The sequence below is a fragment of the Halichoerus grypus genome, chromosome 3 (genome assembly GCF_964656455.1).
Source record: "Halichoerus grypus chromosome 3, mHalGry1.hap1.1, whole genome shotgun sequence".
NCBI lineage: Eukaryota > Metazoa > Chordata > Mammalia > Carnivora > Phocidae > Halichoerus > Halichoerus grypus.
The window spans coordinates 69,117,570-69,134,915 of NC_135714.1; the positions used below are offsets into that span (position 1 = coordinate 69,117,570).

At 38.0% G+C, this 17,346-nt stretch overlaps 1 protein-coding gene across 8 annotated transcripts in view; it reads left to right on the forward strand.

Annotated features, from left to right (window-relative positions):
- ARHGAP24 (Rho GTPase activating protein 24) overlaps nucleotides 1-17,346 on the forward strand; it is a 750,039-nt gene that overhangs the window by 722,251 nt on the left and 10,442 nt on the right. For all 8 annotated transcript variants that reach the window (XR_013446403.1, XM_078068884.1, XM_078068885.1 and 5 more), the window contains 3 exons: nucleotides 1,677-1,750; nucleotides 5,217-5,338; nucleotides 14,317-15,394. Coding sequence is in view for 7 of the 8 variants with exons in the window: in XM_078068884.1 (XP_077925010.1) it covers nucleotides 1,677-1,750; nucleotides 5,217-5,338; nucleotides 14,317-15,394 (1,274 nt within the window). In the remaining variant the exon portion in view is untranslated. The remainder of the gene's footprint in view (nucleotides 1-1,676; nucleotides 1,751-5,216; nucleotides 5,339-14,316; nucleotides 15,395-17,346) is intronic.

Here is a 17,346-nt window from a genome sequence, read left to right on the forward strand (position 1 = left end):
TCTCCTGGGTATATACCTAGAAGGCAGAATTGCTGGGCCATATGTAACTCTGTGTTTCTTAAAGAGGCTCCGTCATTTTAAATTCCCACCAGCAATGTGTGCAGATTCCAACGTCTCCACATTTTTGCCAACACTTGTTATCTCTCTTTTTTACCATAGCCATCCTAACGTAAGTAAAGTGAGATCTCATTGAGCTTGAGTTGCATTTCTCTGATGGTTAATGATGTTAAACATTTTTCCATGTACTTATTGGCTCTTCACATATTTTCTTTGGAAAAACATCTCTTCAAATCATTTTCCCATTTTTAATTGGGTTATTTGTCTTATTATCAAGTTGTGAGAGTTCTTTATAGTTTAGATTATAAAGCTCTTATCAGATACATGATTTGATTTGCAAATATTTCTCCCATTCTATAGGTTGTCTCTTCAGGTTTTTTTTAAAGATTTATTTATTTATTTTAGAAGGGGGGGGCAGAGAGAGGGAATTTCAAGCAGACTCCCTGCTGAGCACAGAACCCGATACCAGACTCCCATGACCCTGAGATCATGACCTGAGCCAAAATCAAGAGTCAGACACTCAAATGACTGAGCCACCCAGATGCCCCAAGTCTCTTCAGTCTTTTGATAGTGTCCTTTCAAGCACGAAGTTTTTAATTGCAACGAAGTCCAATTTATCTATTTTTCTTTTGTCACTTGTGCTTTTAATGTCATATCTAAGAAGTCTTTAACCAAGCTCACCAGGATTTATTCCTATATTTTCTTGTAAGACTTTTGTAACATTAACTCTTACATTTAGGTCTGTGATGCATTTTGAGTTAATTTTGGCTTATGATATGAGGAAAGATCCAACTGCATCCTGTGGCACGTGGATATCCAGTTGTCTCAGAACCATTTGTTGGAAAGACTCTTGTTTCCTCCACTGGATTTTCTTGGCACTCTTGTTGAAATTGCTGCCTATTTTTATAAATGAAGTTTTACTTTGTTATGTAATATTGTCTATGGCTGCTTTTGTACCACAACAGGAGAGTTGAGTAGTTGAGACAGAGACCATATGTCCCAGAATGCTTGTGATGTTTACCATCTGGCCTTTTTCAGGAAGAAGAACAAATTAGATTACATTATCCATTAGCTTTTCTGGGACCATTTACATTTTAGAAGTTCTACAATGAGAAGAACCCAAGCAATTAATCCATTTGCGAAATGTCCTGGAAGAGCAGGCTTTTCATTCTCCATCCCACCCCAAACAGTGTATCCTAGACATGGCCCATCTTGAGAGACTTATTTGTCAGTAGACGTGTATTTGTCTCTGTTTTGGGCATGCCAGAAATGGGAAAGATCCTCACTACATTAAGGCTACTTTTTTCCCCAGATAACCTTATTATAAATGAGGCTACCTTCCCTTTTTAGTCAACAGTGAGCAAGTATTAAAAATGTTAAAAAGGCTTCACTTAACATCTGTTTCTCCACAAATTGTACTTATGGAAATATTTGAAATACTTTTTCACATCTTTGAAAATATTTGTGAAATGCTCTCTAATAGTGGCAAGTTTTCAGGACAGGATTCTTCACTGATGATATGTGAAACTACTGAAAAAAACTGTATACCCATTTTTTATTTGCTTTAATTCCAAGGCCAACGCTTAGATAACATTCATTCTCTATTTCTTTTTACTCAGGGTGTTAAGGAATTAGCAAAGCAGGTGAAGAGTTTGCCAGTGGTCAATTATAACCTCCTGAAGTATATTTGCAGGTAAGAATTGTCCTAAAGACAAAACTAAACAGAACAAGACAATATACAACCTAATACTAAGTTACTTTTGACCATGAATAAAATCACTGAACTGTTCTGAGCTCTAGTATTGATCTTTATAAAATTAAGAGGTTTGACAAGATGATCTCAAAGGTTTCTTTGAGCACTGAAATTGCTCGATTTTTGCCATTTGCTGTTTCTGAGTCTCTCTTAGGTCTAATAAGAAGGATATGTTGCTTCAAACTTCCATCAAAGTTCTTTGTACATGTGCCATGTATCTTCGTTTAGAGGAGCATTTACCTTAGCATGAGAAAGACCAGTGGGGGGAGGGCCAGTTTCTATCACTGACTTCTTATGTGTCTGTATGCAATTTTCTTATTCTCTCTAAGTGTCCTACTAGGTAAAAGAGTATTGAAAACACACATTTCACACAGTTGTTTTAACATTTAAATTATATTTTTTGATTGAATAAATATTATTTTCTTTCTATTTCCCTCTTACTTCAAGACTCATTGAAAAGACATTTTTATTCAATTCTGTTAGGACAATAATTGTGCCTGGTAAAGCTCTCACTCATGACCATATTTACCTATGGCCTGGGATGGTGTGTGCCATGACTGTGCCCTGTTTAAGAAACCATATGATTTCACTCATACGTGGAATTTAAGAAACAAAACAAACAATCATGGGGGGGAGCGCGGGAAGAGAGAGGCAAACCAAGAAACAGACTCTTAACTATAGAGAACAAACTGATGATTACCAAAGGGGCGGCAGGTAGGGGATGGGTGACATAGGTAATGGGGATTAAGGAAGGCACTTGTTGAGGTGAGTACCGGCTGTTGTATGGAAGTGTTGAATCACTAAATTGCACACCTGAAGCTAATATTACACTGTATGTTAACTAACTGGAATTTAAATAAAAACAAAAAAAATAAAGACACCAAATATGTAAAATTGAAACATTAAATTTAAATAAAGAGATGATGATTGGCAATAAAAGTCATTATAAGGTATCTTAAATCAAAGCCTTTCAGTTTGTTTTTAAATAATTCAAATTTTTAACTCAATGCAGTATTAACATTTGCATATACTTTTTGTGTCATGATTAGATAAATGTTCAGGAGACTGGGAACTAAAATGCAATTTAAGACTAATGCCAGACAGGGCGCCTGGGTGGCTCAGATGGTTAAGCATCTGCCTTCGGCTCAGGTCATGATCCCAGGGTCCTGGGATCGAGTCCCACATCAGGCTCCCTGTTCAGCGGGGAGCCTGCTTCTCCCTCTGCCTCTCTCTCTCTCTCTGTCTCTTATGAATAAATAAATAAAATCTTAAAAAAAAAAAAGGCTAATGCCAGACACTGTGGACCTCACTGTCAACTGTAACTGAGTAGGAATTCCAGAATCTCCTACTGTAGCTTTTTCTGGGAATGGTAGGAAGCAAATATGAGTTTAGGTTTCATAATTTGTTTTTTTAAAGATTTTATTTATTTATTTGAGAGAGAGAGAGAGAGAGAAACCCAGTGGGGAGAGGGGCAGAGGGAGAGACAGAAGCAGACTCCCCACTGAGCAGGGAGCCCAACATGGGGCTTGATCCCAGGACCCCGAGATCAAGACCTGAGCCAAAGGCAGCCGCCCAACCAACTGAGCCGCCCAGGCACCCCAGGTTTCGTATTTTAAAAAAGAAAGAAATAGTATCACTGATAACATAGATTCATTAACACATCAGGGTTCCAACCCAAGATTTTGAACTAATTCAAGCTGTTGTGGTAAATGAGAAAAGACATCCTCTTTAAGTAAAAGGGAAAAGACTTTTCCTTGTTCCATATTACCCATCTTTATCTCCACAGTAGGAGAACTTCACTTCTCTTGAAACATTTAAGCAGACTTTTGGTTTCAGCTATTTCAAATAAGAAATTACACTGGTATGAGTTTTTGCCCTTCAGTTTTACTGTAGCTTAGCCTGTCTAACAGTAATGAATATGTGGAACAGGTACCTTTCTTCAAAGTCATAGGGGAGTAGTCAAGAGCACAGACTCCAGAGTCAGATGATCTGGGTTCAAATCTCGGCTCTGCCATCTGTTACTTTGTGTCCTTGGAGAATATTCTTAACCACTCTGGTGCCTCGTGTGTCTCGTCTGTAAAATGGAGATGGTCATAGTATGTACTTCACAGAGTTGCATCGAGAATTTAGTAAGTTAGTGCAATGACTGACACATAAAATATATTATTTTAAATAATAATGTTCTCTTATTTTGCTTAGCATAATACACTCTAGCTTCATCCATGTTGTTGCAAATGACAAGATTTCATTCTTTTTGATGGCTGAGTAATAGTCTGTTGTGTATATATATCTATATGGTATATATATCTTCTTTATCCATTCCTCTATGCCAAGTGAAATAAGTCAGTCAGAGAAAGACAAATACCATATGCTTTCACTCATATGTGGAATTAAAGAAACAAACAGATGAACATAGGGGAAGGACAGGGAAAAAAAGAGAGAGAGGGAAGCAAACCATAAGTGACTCTTAACTATAGAGAACAAACTGAGGGTTGATGGAGGGGAGGTGGGTGGGGGCTGGGCTAAATGAGTGATGGATATTAAGGAGGGCACTTATTGTGATGAGCACTGGGTGTTATATGTAAGTGATGAATCATTAAATCCTACTGTATGTTAACTAACTAGAATTTAAATAAAAATTTGAAATAAAAAAATAAGTAAATAAAACCAAGTGAAAAAGTAGTAAGTTCTTTTTTATTTTTTCATCACTTCCACTTTGTCTCATCAGTACAATTAGTAAACAATGAAATCTAGAAATGAAGAGGGGCTGGGGAATGAAAAATGGCTGAAAGACTACAAAAACAATCCCTCCTACTAAAATCATTTGGGGAAAAGTCTATTGCACGCTTCTTATTCTTTAGCACCTAATAAATTGAAAAAATTGTGCTTATATTAATTTTTCATATTAGTAGAACTAAGGTTTTAATTTAAACCATGTTTGATATCATTTTTTAGTAGACTATAAACTTGAAGCTGACAAATTACTCAATAAAGAGGGTTGATTCCTCTTTTCTGAAATAAAGGATTGTACTGGATGATCTTATTTATAGTTCTCAAATTGAATATACATATAAATTAAATGTTTTCTTTGAGGATTGAAAGCAAATCCATATTCTTGAATCTCATGTCCATATTAACATTATCCAAATACACCTGTTTCTGTGATTGACAGAGGAAACCAAGCTAAGCCAGGCCAGAGATATTTGATATGATCCCTCAAGTTTGATCCTTAATCATTTGCAATATATTTTCCCCACATTTGACTGAGAGATGTTTGAATTTCTAAATAATTTTGTGTCCATAATTGTATTTGAACATATTCTAGTTAATAGATTTCCCAATAACCTACTTTCTTCCACTGACAAATTTGATACCATTGTTTTGTTCATGTTCTTATACCCAACAGGTTCTTGGATGAAGTACAATCCTATTCTGGAGTTAACAAAATGAGTGTGCAGAACTTGGCCACTGTTTTTGGCCCTAATATCCTGCGCCCCAAAGTAGAAGATCCTTTGACCATCATGGAGGGTAAGTAAATGATTATCTTACATCCTCATCAAGAGAGCAATCAACTGTCTTTTGTTTGTTTGTTTTGTTTTTTCTAAAGTTTATTTATAATCTCTATACCCAATGTGGGGCTCAAACTCACAACCCCAAGATCAAGAGTCACATGCTCTGCTGCCTGAGCCAGCCAGGCAATCCCAATCAACTGTCTTTTGTTTGGTCTGAACCTATTCTCTTCTGAGGAAACTAAGGAAATAAGTAACTCCATGGTAACTTCATTTATTGACCCAAGTCCTTCAAGTGCAAAAAACTTCTCTTTGGAAGTCAGGCATTTTTTTTAGTTTTCTAAAGAAAATAATTTACTAAAAGATTCCTCAGTAGCCTTACAAGAATAAATCAGCTGTAAAGTATTATGCAAGAACTAGAAAAACCAGTTGACTTTTTGAGCCCCATTCAATTTTCAGAAAATTCAAAAGGTAACTATCTTAAGTTAATATAGTTCTATTAATTTTGGTTTTGACTAATTTCAAGAAGCAGAAAAATATGGTCTTCTGTAAGATTATGCTACTTATTAAACTGTGGTTTGAAACATGAATTGTTTTCTAGATTATAAAATGCCTCGAATTATTTTCCACACTGAACTTCTACTTCTGTTTGTTTCCAGTAGGCCTTACTGCTTGAATACCTTTCTTACCTATGGCCATTAGTAGTACCATTGTTTTCTACAAATTGGACGAATTGAACATTTAAGAATTTAATAAGGAAGAGGGGAGGAGAAAGAAAACGAGTCATTTTAGTTTCACCCTGAGCTTATTTAGAACAAAATATACTCCTGATACTGTTCCTTTCTTGAAAATTCTATGATTTTTATTCCTCTATGTCTTATGAGACAGAGAGAAAGCTTTTAAGAGTTTGCCTGCACCACCTCGGCTTCATTTCCTTGTCAGATATTTAGGGCAATAACAAGTGAACATCAGATTTGGGGCAATAAGTTAGTTGGCCCAGAAAACTTAATTCCTTTTGGAAGAGTTTAGCAGACATTAGAAGATATAAAATGTGAAGCTATAAGAAGCTTACCAGTACTTTAGTCTATAGTTTTCTAAAACCTTTTTTTATTATAAAATAGAAGGCATATGATAATGAAAACCACCAATAACACACACACGTACACATCTTAATGAATTTATATAAGACAAATACTCTAGAAATCACCACCCAGGTCAAGAAATATAACTTTTTTAGGCATCCCAAAAGTCTGGCTCTGTGTCCTGTTGCTCCATCTTACTCCCCCACTTACTTATAACTCTATTTTACTACACAGACATTTGTATCAATCACTTCCTTGCATTTCTTTATAGTTTTATCAACCAAATAGATTTCCTAGGCATTATATTTAATCTTTACTATTATTTTATTTGATATTTTTTAACGTCTTTGGCCCTAATATCCTGACTTCAGGAACATATAAAAAGGATAATAAACCAACACCAGTGGGTTTTAATCCCAGGAAGGCAAACTTAGCTAGCCATTTAAAAATCAATGTAATTCTGGGGCACCTGGGTGGCTCAGTCAGTTGAGCGGCTGCCTTCAGCTCAGGTCATGATCCCAGGGTCCCGGGATCGAGCTCTGCATCAAGCTCCCTGCTCAGCAGAGAGCCTGCTTCTCCCTCTTCTTCTGCTGCTCCCTCTGCTTGTGCTCTCTCTCTCTCTGTCAAATAAATAAATAAAATCTTTTAAAAAAATAAATAAAAATCAATGTGATTCACCATATTGACAACATTTAAAAAAAAAAAATCCTCTCCGTGAATACAAAAAAAGTATTTTACAAAATCTAACACCACTCATGATAAAGGCTGTTAGCAAATTAGAAATAAAAGGAGCTTAACCTAACAAAGGTCATCTATAAAAAATGTAGTTATAATATTATACTTAATGGTGAAAGACGGAATGCTTTCCCCCCTAAGATTGGGCATAAGGTAAGATTGCCTACTTCTGGCACTTCGACTGTACTAGAAATCCTAGCCAGTGCGATAAAGTATCAAGAAGGAATTAAAGGCATACAAATTAGGAAGTTGTACAACTCTGTTTATTCACAGACAACATGATAATTTATGTAGAAAATTCTAGAAAATCTACAAGGAAAGCTACTGTAACTAATAAGTTAACTTATCAAGGTCATATGATACAATGTCAATTTATAAAAATTCATTGTATTTCTATACACTAACATTGAACAATTGGAAATTGAAATAAAAAATATAATTTTAGAACAACACTTACAAATATCAAAAATTAGGGTTAAATTTAAGAAAATATGCACAAGATATATATCCTGAAAACTACTAAACATTTATGAAAAAAAGCTATGTAAATGGGGAAATATACTATGTTCATCAATTAGAATAGTCAAAATCAATGAGCTATTAATTTTCCTAAAGCGTACCTATAGTATCAACATAATTCTCAAAAATATTACAGAAAAAATTTTATTTGTAGAAATTGACAATCTGATTATAAAACTTACATGGAAATAAAAATTATCTAGAATAGTAAAAACAATTTGAAAGGGAAAAAGAAAGTTGAAATATACTACTTGATTTAAGACTTAATATAATGCCACAAATAATCAAGGTAGTATGCTATCAATATAGAGATAGACATATAGATCGATGTAATAGAAAAGAGAGTCCAGAAGTAGACCCACACATGTCATCATTTGTTTGTGACATATGTGCCAGGTTAGTTCAGTGGGAAAAGGGTAGTCATTTCAACAAATGATACTTGAAAAATTGCATGTTTAAAAATCCTCTATCCTTACTTCACATCACTTAGAAAATTAAGTTGAAATGGATCATAGACCTAAATGTAAGAGCTAAAAGCATAAAATTAGAGAGGAAAACATAGGAGAAGAAACCTTAGACTTACTAGGACACAAAAATCTCTAACCATAAAAAAAATTGATAAGTTGTACTTCATCAAGATATCCTTAAGAGAACAGGGCGCCTGGGTGGCTCAGATGGTTAAGCATCTGCCTTCGGCTCAGGTCATGATCCCAGGGTCCTAGGATCGAGTCCTGCATCAGGCTCCCTGCTCGGAAGGGGGCCTGCTTCTTCCTCTCCCTCTGCTGCTCCCCCTGCTTGTGCTCTTTCGCTCTCTCTGTCAAATAAATAAATAAAATCTTTAAAAAAAAAAAAAGATATCCTTAAGAGAACAAAAAGGCCAGCCATTGAAATGGGGAATATGTTGTGAATCAAATATTAAAGAATTAAAGAATTTGTTTTAAAGGTATATAAATAACTCATACAAATAATAGGACAGTGAATCCAATGAAAAATTGGGTGAAAGATCTGAATTAGACATTTCATCAAAGATAAACAAATAGCTGGGGCCCCTGAGTGGCTCAGTCGTTAAGCGTCTGCCTTCGGCTCAGGTCATGTTCCCGGGGTCCTGGGATCGAGCTCCATTTTGCAAAGTTGGGTAGCTTCTTATAAACTTAATCATTTACTAGCCATAAGACCAGAGCAGTGTGCTAAGTATTTACCCATATATAAAGAAAATATATGTTCACCAAAGCTTTTAGTCAAATGTTCATATCTTTATTTCATAATAGCTCCAACCTGAAAACAGACCAATTGTCTATCAATCAGTGAATAGATAAACAATTTTTGGTACATTCATAAAATGGTATACTACTCAGCAATAAAAAGAATGAACTATTTGATACATCCAACAATATGGATAAATGTCAAATGTATTACGCTAAGTGAATAATGCCTAGACACAAAAGACTTCATACTGTACAATTCCATTTATATGAAATTCTAGAAAAAGAAAAACTATAGTGTTAGAAAGCAGATGAGTGATTATCATGGTTGGGAGGTGGGGGTAGGGAATTGGCTACAAATAGGCACAAGGGAATTGTCTATTTCATGATTACATGGAAACATCCAGGACTGTCATTTGTCAAAGTTCATGATATAACTTACAAACATCTGTACATGTACAAAATGACACACGTATAAGGTTATTCATTGCAAAAATACAAATCGAAACTACATTTCATAGAAGGCTGTCATATGTCTGTGTATATGTATTTTATTTTATTATTTTATTTTTTTTATTATGTTTTGTTAGTCACCATACTATGTATTTTAAAGTGCCTAGGTACCTTTAAAGGAAAATTGAATTCTTATCCAATTCTTATGAAGAAGTGCCTATAATGTGATATTTAAATTCAACCTTTGTAAAAGTATACAGGCGAGGGGGGATTTCAGGATCCATGTAGTTCAGTGGGACCCCCAAAGCTGCTTGGACTCTTCAGAATGGGCTGGTGATTATAACCACTCTGACCTCATTATTTGGGCTTCATGTTATTCATTAGCAGCCCAAGAAAGAAAATGACAGAGAAGAGGAAATAAAAAAGTAAAAAAGAGTATATAGCAACACATACTTCATCATTACTAAGCTAGTCTGTCCTAAAAAGATATAAAAATTGAAAGAAAGTCCCTTTGCAAGAACTATTGCCATTTATTATTCTGGATATTAGATGAAAGCAAAGCCTCCCAAGGTAGAAAAGAGAGATTTCTAGATCGCTGGGGCCCTGACAGTCACTCTATAATTATGGCAGGTAACTTAGTCATGACTGTTCACAGACTCATCGTGGAGATCTTGGGAATGTCACTCTTCAATTAATTAAATGCCCTGCATAGTTCACAGCCGTGGTGAGAAGTAGTGATGCTTCAAATGTTAATATTCCAGTGATGGGGAAAAGCTCCATTTTCCCAAAGTACTAGACAGAGTCATATATAATAGAGGCTGCTAATATTTGAAAGTGTGTCTGTCATATGAGCAAATAGTAAAATAGGACTAGTTCACATGTCTTCAAACAGTACATAACGACAGTGTTGACAGCCATTTTAACTACACTAACATCTTTTCATCAGATTCACTTCCACATGCACTGAAAATAGGATGACAAATTCAGAGGTAGCTAAAAAAAGGAAAGATGGATATATTATACCATTAATTTTTTTCAATCCTTTTTCTTCCACAACTCTGGTTCAATAAATAGATGTCTTTTATTTAGTTTCTTACTTAGAACAACCCCAAGTTTACTTGTTACTACTACAATTTAAATTCCAACAGCTGAAACATAATAGGACAGTGCATGCTGTGGAGGAAGAAGACAAAGTATGAAATTTCACCTTGGTCATTTATCATCTGTGTGGCCTTGAACAAACAGCTTAACCTCTCTGAACCTTAATTTTCTCATCTGAAAAATTTTAAGTCCTATCTCACAGCCTTTTGAGAAAGTTAATTTAAAAGATGTAAGTGAAACATCTTCACCTAACACAGTGTTTCTCAAACTCCAACATACATAGGAATCATCTGGAGATATTAACACGCAAGTTCCCCGATTGAGAAGATCTGCAGTGGGTCCTGCAATTTAGAAGCTCCCAGGTGATATCAGTGCTACTATTCTGTTACTGCTGGTGTCATCCAGGAGCTGGTTAGAAATGTAAAATTTCATGCCCCACCCAATACATTTTAACAGAATCTCCAGGTAATTTGAACGAACATTAATGTTTGAGCAACACTGACCCAGCATCAGACCTGGCACATTGAAGATTTGTGATCTAAATATATTGTAAGTTTTGGATTATCACAGAAGTGTGCAGGATACAGATGGATGAATTACATTCAGAGGCAAATTTTGCCAACACATTGCTTTAAGCTAAAGAGTGGCCTCACCCCAGATCAGGCCTCTACTCTCTGACAGCTACCTAATTAGTAGCTGTTTCCGGTAGAAATCTGCGTTGTCAAAGCCCTTGTCATCATTTTCCCCACCATATCTCAATTTAAGTATTTTATATAGAAAGTACGCTTACTAACTAGAATTTAAATTGTTTTGCTATGTCTGTTTATTGGAGACTATTCCTAGGAGCTTTTAGCAACATCATATAAACCCAGTTAACACATCAAATTAGTATAGTTCAAGCCAAAGCAAAGATGATTGATGTTTGCATTAGCTTATACTGTTTTATTATGGGTACATGAATAAATGAATACGTAAGGAGTTTCTTGGGTTATTGAGGGGGGAAGGGGCTCCAAGTTAGGAAACTACTTGAGAAGCCTAGTTAGTGGTGGCAGCCAGTTTTAAGGGATAGGAGCTCAGCTTGAAAGGCAGTGAGGAATATGTGAAAATATACTTGAGATTTCAGCTAATATGCCATAAAACCTGATAAATCCATTGATTTTTTAATAAATTACTGCTTTTATTAGTGGATTAACTTTTTTATCCATTGTTGTCTGATTACTTCTGCTGTCTGAGATTCGTATTCATTTCTAATTCATACTTTACAGTGCATAGTGAAGATATGAGAATCAAATGGGAACCATAGTATTTTCATCTGTGTAAGAGAATTATTTTCTTTCTCAAGGTATTTTCATCATTTAAAATGCCCTGCCTAATGCTTTGCTATTTCTTGTAGAGCAGGCCTGGTAGTAACAGATTCTCTCAGTTTTTGTTTATCTAGCAATGTCTTTATTTCCCCTCCATTTTGAAGCATAGGTTTGTTGGATATAGAATTCTTGCTCGACAGTCTTTCAACATTTTGAATATCTTGTCACATTACCTTCTGGCAATGAGAAATGATGAGAAATCAGCTGTTAATCTTACTAAGGATCCCTTATACATGAGTTGCTTCTCTCTGCTACTTTCAAGATTCTTTCTCTGTTTTTGGTTTAAGACAGCTTGACTATGATGGGTCTAAGTTTGGGTCCTTTTGCATTTACCTAGCTTGGAATTTGCTGATCTTTTTTGCTATACAGATCACGTTTTTCATCAAATTGAGACATTTCAGCAACTGTTTCTTTAAATATTCTTTCTCCTTTGGGACTCTCCTTCTGGGACTACCATTAGGCATATGCTGATAAGCTTTATGGTGTCCCACAAGTATGTGAGGCTCTGTTTGTTTTTCTTCCTTCTTTTTCCTTTATGTTCCTCAGACTGGATAACCTCAGTTGACCTATTTTCAAGTATAACAATTCTTTCTTCTGCCTGCTCATATCTGCTGTTGATTCCCTCTACTGATTTTTTTTTTCATTTCAACTTTTCAACTCCAGAATATCTATTTGTTTCATTTTTATACTTTCTGTCTCTTTATTGATTATAAAGTCTATTTGGTGAGACATTATTCTCACTTTCATCTGGTCTCTTTAGACATGGTTTCCTTTAGTTATTAGAACACATTTAAAATAGCTGATTTAAAGTCTTTGTCTAGTGAGTGTCCTGTCTGGGCTTCCTCAGAGTTTGTTTTTTTCCTGTGTATGGGCCATAATGTCTTTACTCTTTGCATGTCTCATAATTTTCATTGAAAACTGGACATTTTTAATAACATAATAATGTGAGAACTTTGGATATCAGGTCCTCCCCATCCTCAGGTTTGTTGTTTGTTTGGTGATTTATCTGGACTAATTCTATAAAGTCTGTACTTTTTGCCATATGTGACCACTGAAGTCTATGCTTGGTTTGCTTGGTTGTCAACTAATTATTTGCAAAGATTTCCTTAAATTGCCTAGGCCAGTAAGTTTCCCATTTTTTTACCAAATGGCTCTGTATGCCAACCTTTGACATTCAGCCAGGTAGTTCAGAGCTCTGTAGTAGCCTTCAGTTTCTGCTTGTGCAGAGCCTCAAGATCAGCCAGAGGTCAGAAACTAGGGACTTAGTTCTTTCCTGAGCATGCACTCAGCTGTAGGCATGCACAAAACCCTAAACATGCCTGTAGTTTTCTAGATTCCCAGGAATAGATCCAAGCTTTTCAAAACCCCCCATGGAAGTCACATTCCTCAGATTTTCCTTTTAAGCTTGTGGTTAGCCTATTATCTGCCCCAACTGTTACCCACTGCTTCTGGCAGCCATGATGTTAAACAAAAGAGCCCTCATTATTTTTGACAAATGCCCCTGAGAAAAATGCTCTTCACACTGGTCCAATTCCTAGTCAGATCAAATAAAGACATGCATTGTGAGGGGGGTCTTCAAGGGAACCACCAAACAGGTCAAACAATGACAATACTCTGGGAATGGAGCTTTGGAATTCCAACTCTGTTCTGCCCATTGCAGGGGCTGCCAAGCTGCTGGTTCCCACTGTGACTGTGGGATATTAGTTTTCAAGGCTATTGCAAAGCTAGCGAGAAGAGGATGGGGACAAAGTTAAAACACCACAGAGTTTGCTGTTCTGAGTCAACCATTTTTCTTGGATAAACATTCTTCAGACTGTAACAAGCCTTTAGTTAATTTCCAGATTCCTACAAATGTTGATTCAGAATACTTTTGTCAGTTGCTTTTATGGAGAAGAGGATTTCTGAAGATCCTTATTATGCCATTCTGGCTCTTGTCACTTAAAATGCCTTGAAACTTTTGAATAGTGAACAAAAGTCATATGGAGTGTTATTATTGTGCTGCATTAGAAAGACAGACCATATATCCACCAGAGATCATCTAGGGTTCCATTAAGAAATGCCACTAAAATATCTTGGTGGTTTGAGGCAATTGTCAGATGAGAGATCACATTGACCTCCTCCTGAGGAAGACTTCTCATAATTAAATCTCAAACTTGCAGGAAATGGTGTATAATGATTAAAAGCCTATTCTTTGGAACTCGCTAACTCTGGTTTCAAGCCCTGTTTCTGCTCCTTAAGAGCTTTGTGACCTTGGTCAAGTTACTTAACATTTACAATACAACGATAATAACTACCTATTCATAGATTTGTTTTAAAATCCAACTAAACTAGCAAAAGGAAAGTGCTTGGGGCAGTTCATGGCACACGGTAAATGCCCAAGAACTTCTAGCTTCTATTGCTATTATCATCATTAAGAATATAGTTCAACACTACTGATAACAATGTTGAACGTTCATCTGATTGTGGTTCTGTAAGAGTCACTTTCGAGGTGGGAAATAAAACTATTTCACTCATACTACTGTGTTTCCGATGCAATTGCAGGCACTGTGGTGGTCCAGCAGTTGATGTCAGTGATGATTGGCAAACATGATCGCCTCTTCCCCAAAGATGCAGAACTGCAAAGCAAACCCCAAGATGGAGTGAGCAACAACAACAATGAAATTCCGAAGAAAGCCACCATGGGTCAGCTACAGAACAAGGAGAACAATAATACCAAGGACAGTCCTGGTAGGCGGTGCTCTTGGGACAAGTCCGAGTCTCCCCAGAGAAGCAGCATGGATAATGGATCCCCCACAGCTCTACCAGGTAGTAAAACCAACAGCCCAAGGAACAGCGTTCACAAGCTGGATGTGTCTAGGAGCCCCCCTCTCATGGTCAAAAAGAATCCTGCCTTCAATAAGGGCAGTGGGATAGTCACCAATGGGTCCTTCAGCAGCAGTAATGCAGAAGGTCTGGAGAAAACCCAAACCACTCCCAATGGGAGCTTACAGGCCAGAAGGACCTCTTCCCTGAAGGGGTCTGGTACCAAAATGGGCACCCACAGTGTACAGAACGGAACGGTGCGAATGGGCATTTTGAACCCCGACGCTCTTGGGAGCCCCATGAACGGTCGCAGCATGAGCTGGCTGCCCAATGGCTATGTGACCCTGAGGGATAACAAGCAGAAAGAGCAAGCCGGAGAGTCAGGCCAGCACAACAGGCTCTCCACCTATGACAACGTCCATCAACAGTTCTCCATGATGAACCTTGATGACAAGCAGAGCGTCGACAGCGCCACCTGGTCCACTTCCTCCTGTGAAATCTCCCTCCCCGAGAATTCCAACTCCTGTCGCTCCTCCACCACCACCTGCCCAGAGCAAGACTTTTACGGGGCTAACTTTGAGGACCCTGTTTTGGATGGGCCCCCGCAGGACGACCTCTCCCACCCTGGGGACTATGAAAACAAGAGTGACCGGAGGAGTGTGGGAGGTCGAAGTAGTCGTGCCACCAGCAGCAGCGACAACAGTGAGACATTTGTGGGCAACAACACCAGCAACCATAGTGCACTGCACAGTTTAGTGTCCAGCCTGAAACAGGAGATGACCAAACAGAAGATAGAGTATGAGTCCAGGATAAAGAGGTGAGGAAAATCCGGAGCTCCTAGCTGCCAGAGAGGCTGCAACCACCTCCTCCTGCAAGGATAGGTTCACACAGGAGGTTAAACATGCTGGCTCCAGAGCTAGAGACCCGAGTTCGAGTCCAGGCTTCCCCACTTATAAGCTGTGGGACTTGGGGAAAGTGGTCTATGAGCTTTCGGGTTCTTACTGTGAAAAACTGAACTATGAGTGGTTTTTACCTTAAAAGCATGTGAGAAATCACTGAGCGTTGTCCCTGGCACAGAACAGTTGCTCCATAATGCTATCTTCTGTTATTAAATGTGTGGGGTTGTGTTACGGGCGGGGAAGGGAGGGTCTGGGGTAAATGGAAAGTAAGGAGCCTGTTTTCACTGATGGCAAGAGGATGAAATGAGGGTGAAGAAAAGGTGTCAAAAGAAACAGATCTTTTATTTTTCATTCTTTTAATCGTTGAATGCTGGAGAGAGTGTTCGCTGTCTGCTGGGCTCAGCGCCAGGCCTTAAGGGTTCAGTGGTGAATAAAATAGACAAAAACTCAGCCCTCATGGAACCTGTTTCCATTCCACTGCAGAGACAGATCAAGAAGTAAAGTAGCTCAGATGCTAAGTGGAAGACTAACACAGGGACGAGGGGTAAGAAGCACTGGTGAGGTGTAAGGTCACCAGCAGGGACTGCTGGAAGGCGGTCACAGAGGAAGCCGTGCGGTTACCTGGGAGAAGAGCCAGTGGAAATGTCACGAGATGGGATGGGCAGGGGCCTCAGAGAGGGAACAGGGCCCAGTGACATAGGACCTTGGGGATCATTTTAAGTCTGGCTTTTATTCTGAGATTGGAATCCATGGAGGTTTTTGAGAAGAGTGTTTGTATGGACAAGGGAAATTGTAGGATAAACAAGGAGCAAAAGCTATGAGTTGTGAGGAAGCGATTATGCTAAACCCTAATTTATATGAGTTTATATCTTCTCACAAGATGACCAAGGTAGAAGTGTGCGTAACAACTTCTCCGGGGAAGCAGCCGTAGCAGGATAAGGGGTGTTGGCCAAGTGTCCTGTGTTCACAGTGCCCCCACTGTCACGTGTTCCGTGGACTTGAGAGGCGGGAATGGAGAATGGAGCCCAGGGCTCACAAACAGCACCTTGGGCCAGAAACCAGAATGTCCCTCCCCCGCATTTTCACCATGGTTACGGAAATTCTAAAACTGATGGTCTTTATGTTCTCCTTTCAGCAAATGTAGGCGGGAGGACACTTAACTCTCAAGTAGGAGAAGGCTTAAGGCTCAGTTCAGCATGAAGCTGCCCCGCTGTGGTCTCCGCCCCAGTTTCAGGCTGTGTGGCTTGGTGGCCCTCCTGCTTCATGGGTGCTCCGGGGTCCTCAGAGGAGCGGACGTCAGTCTTTGTCCTGCTTCGGTAGCTGCATGCGTCCAGACCCCACACGGCTGCTTCTTTATCCATAAAGTTGGCTTCAATGTAATTTAATATGTGTGCCATCCATTAGTCAGTTACCAGGCTAAAAGATACAGATTTTCAAGAGCTTTGGTAAAGTAAATATAACCTAAAGTACTACTTATACATTAAGTTGAAAAATGACTTTCTTAGGAAGTAGTTTTTGTAAACCTTGCTGAACAGAAACTTGGTTTGAATTTTTCTATATAATGCCAAGTGACAGGAGGTTTACGGAAGAAGAAAAATGCCATCAGCTTATAAGGTAACTCTCATTTCTGAATGTAGTTTTTGGAACCACTGGCTATCAGAACTCTGAATTTCTGCCAGTACATGATGATAACTTAGCACTTAGCACTGGGAAGCAAGAGATAACACTTTAAACTTGTATTAACAGAGGGGAAAAAAAGCTATTCTGAATGGCTGCCAATGTACACATTCATTTGTGAGAACATTGGTGGCCTATTTATGTTCTGTGATCGATGGCACATTTCAGAGACTTTGAGAAAATAATGGAACTT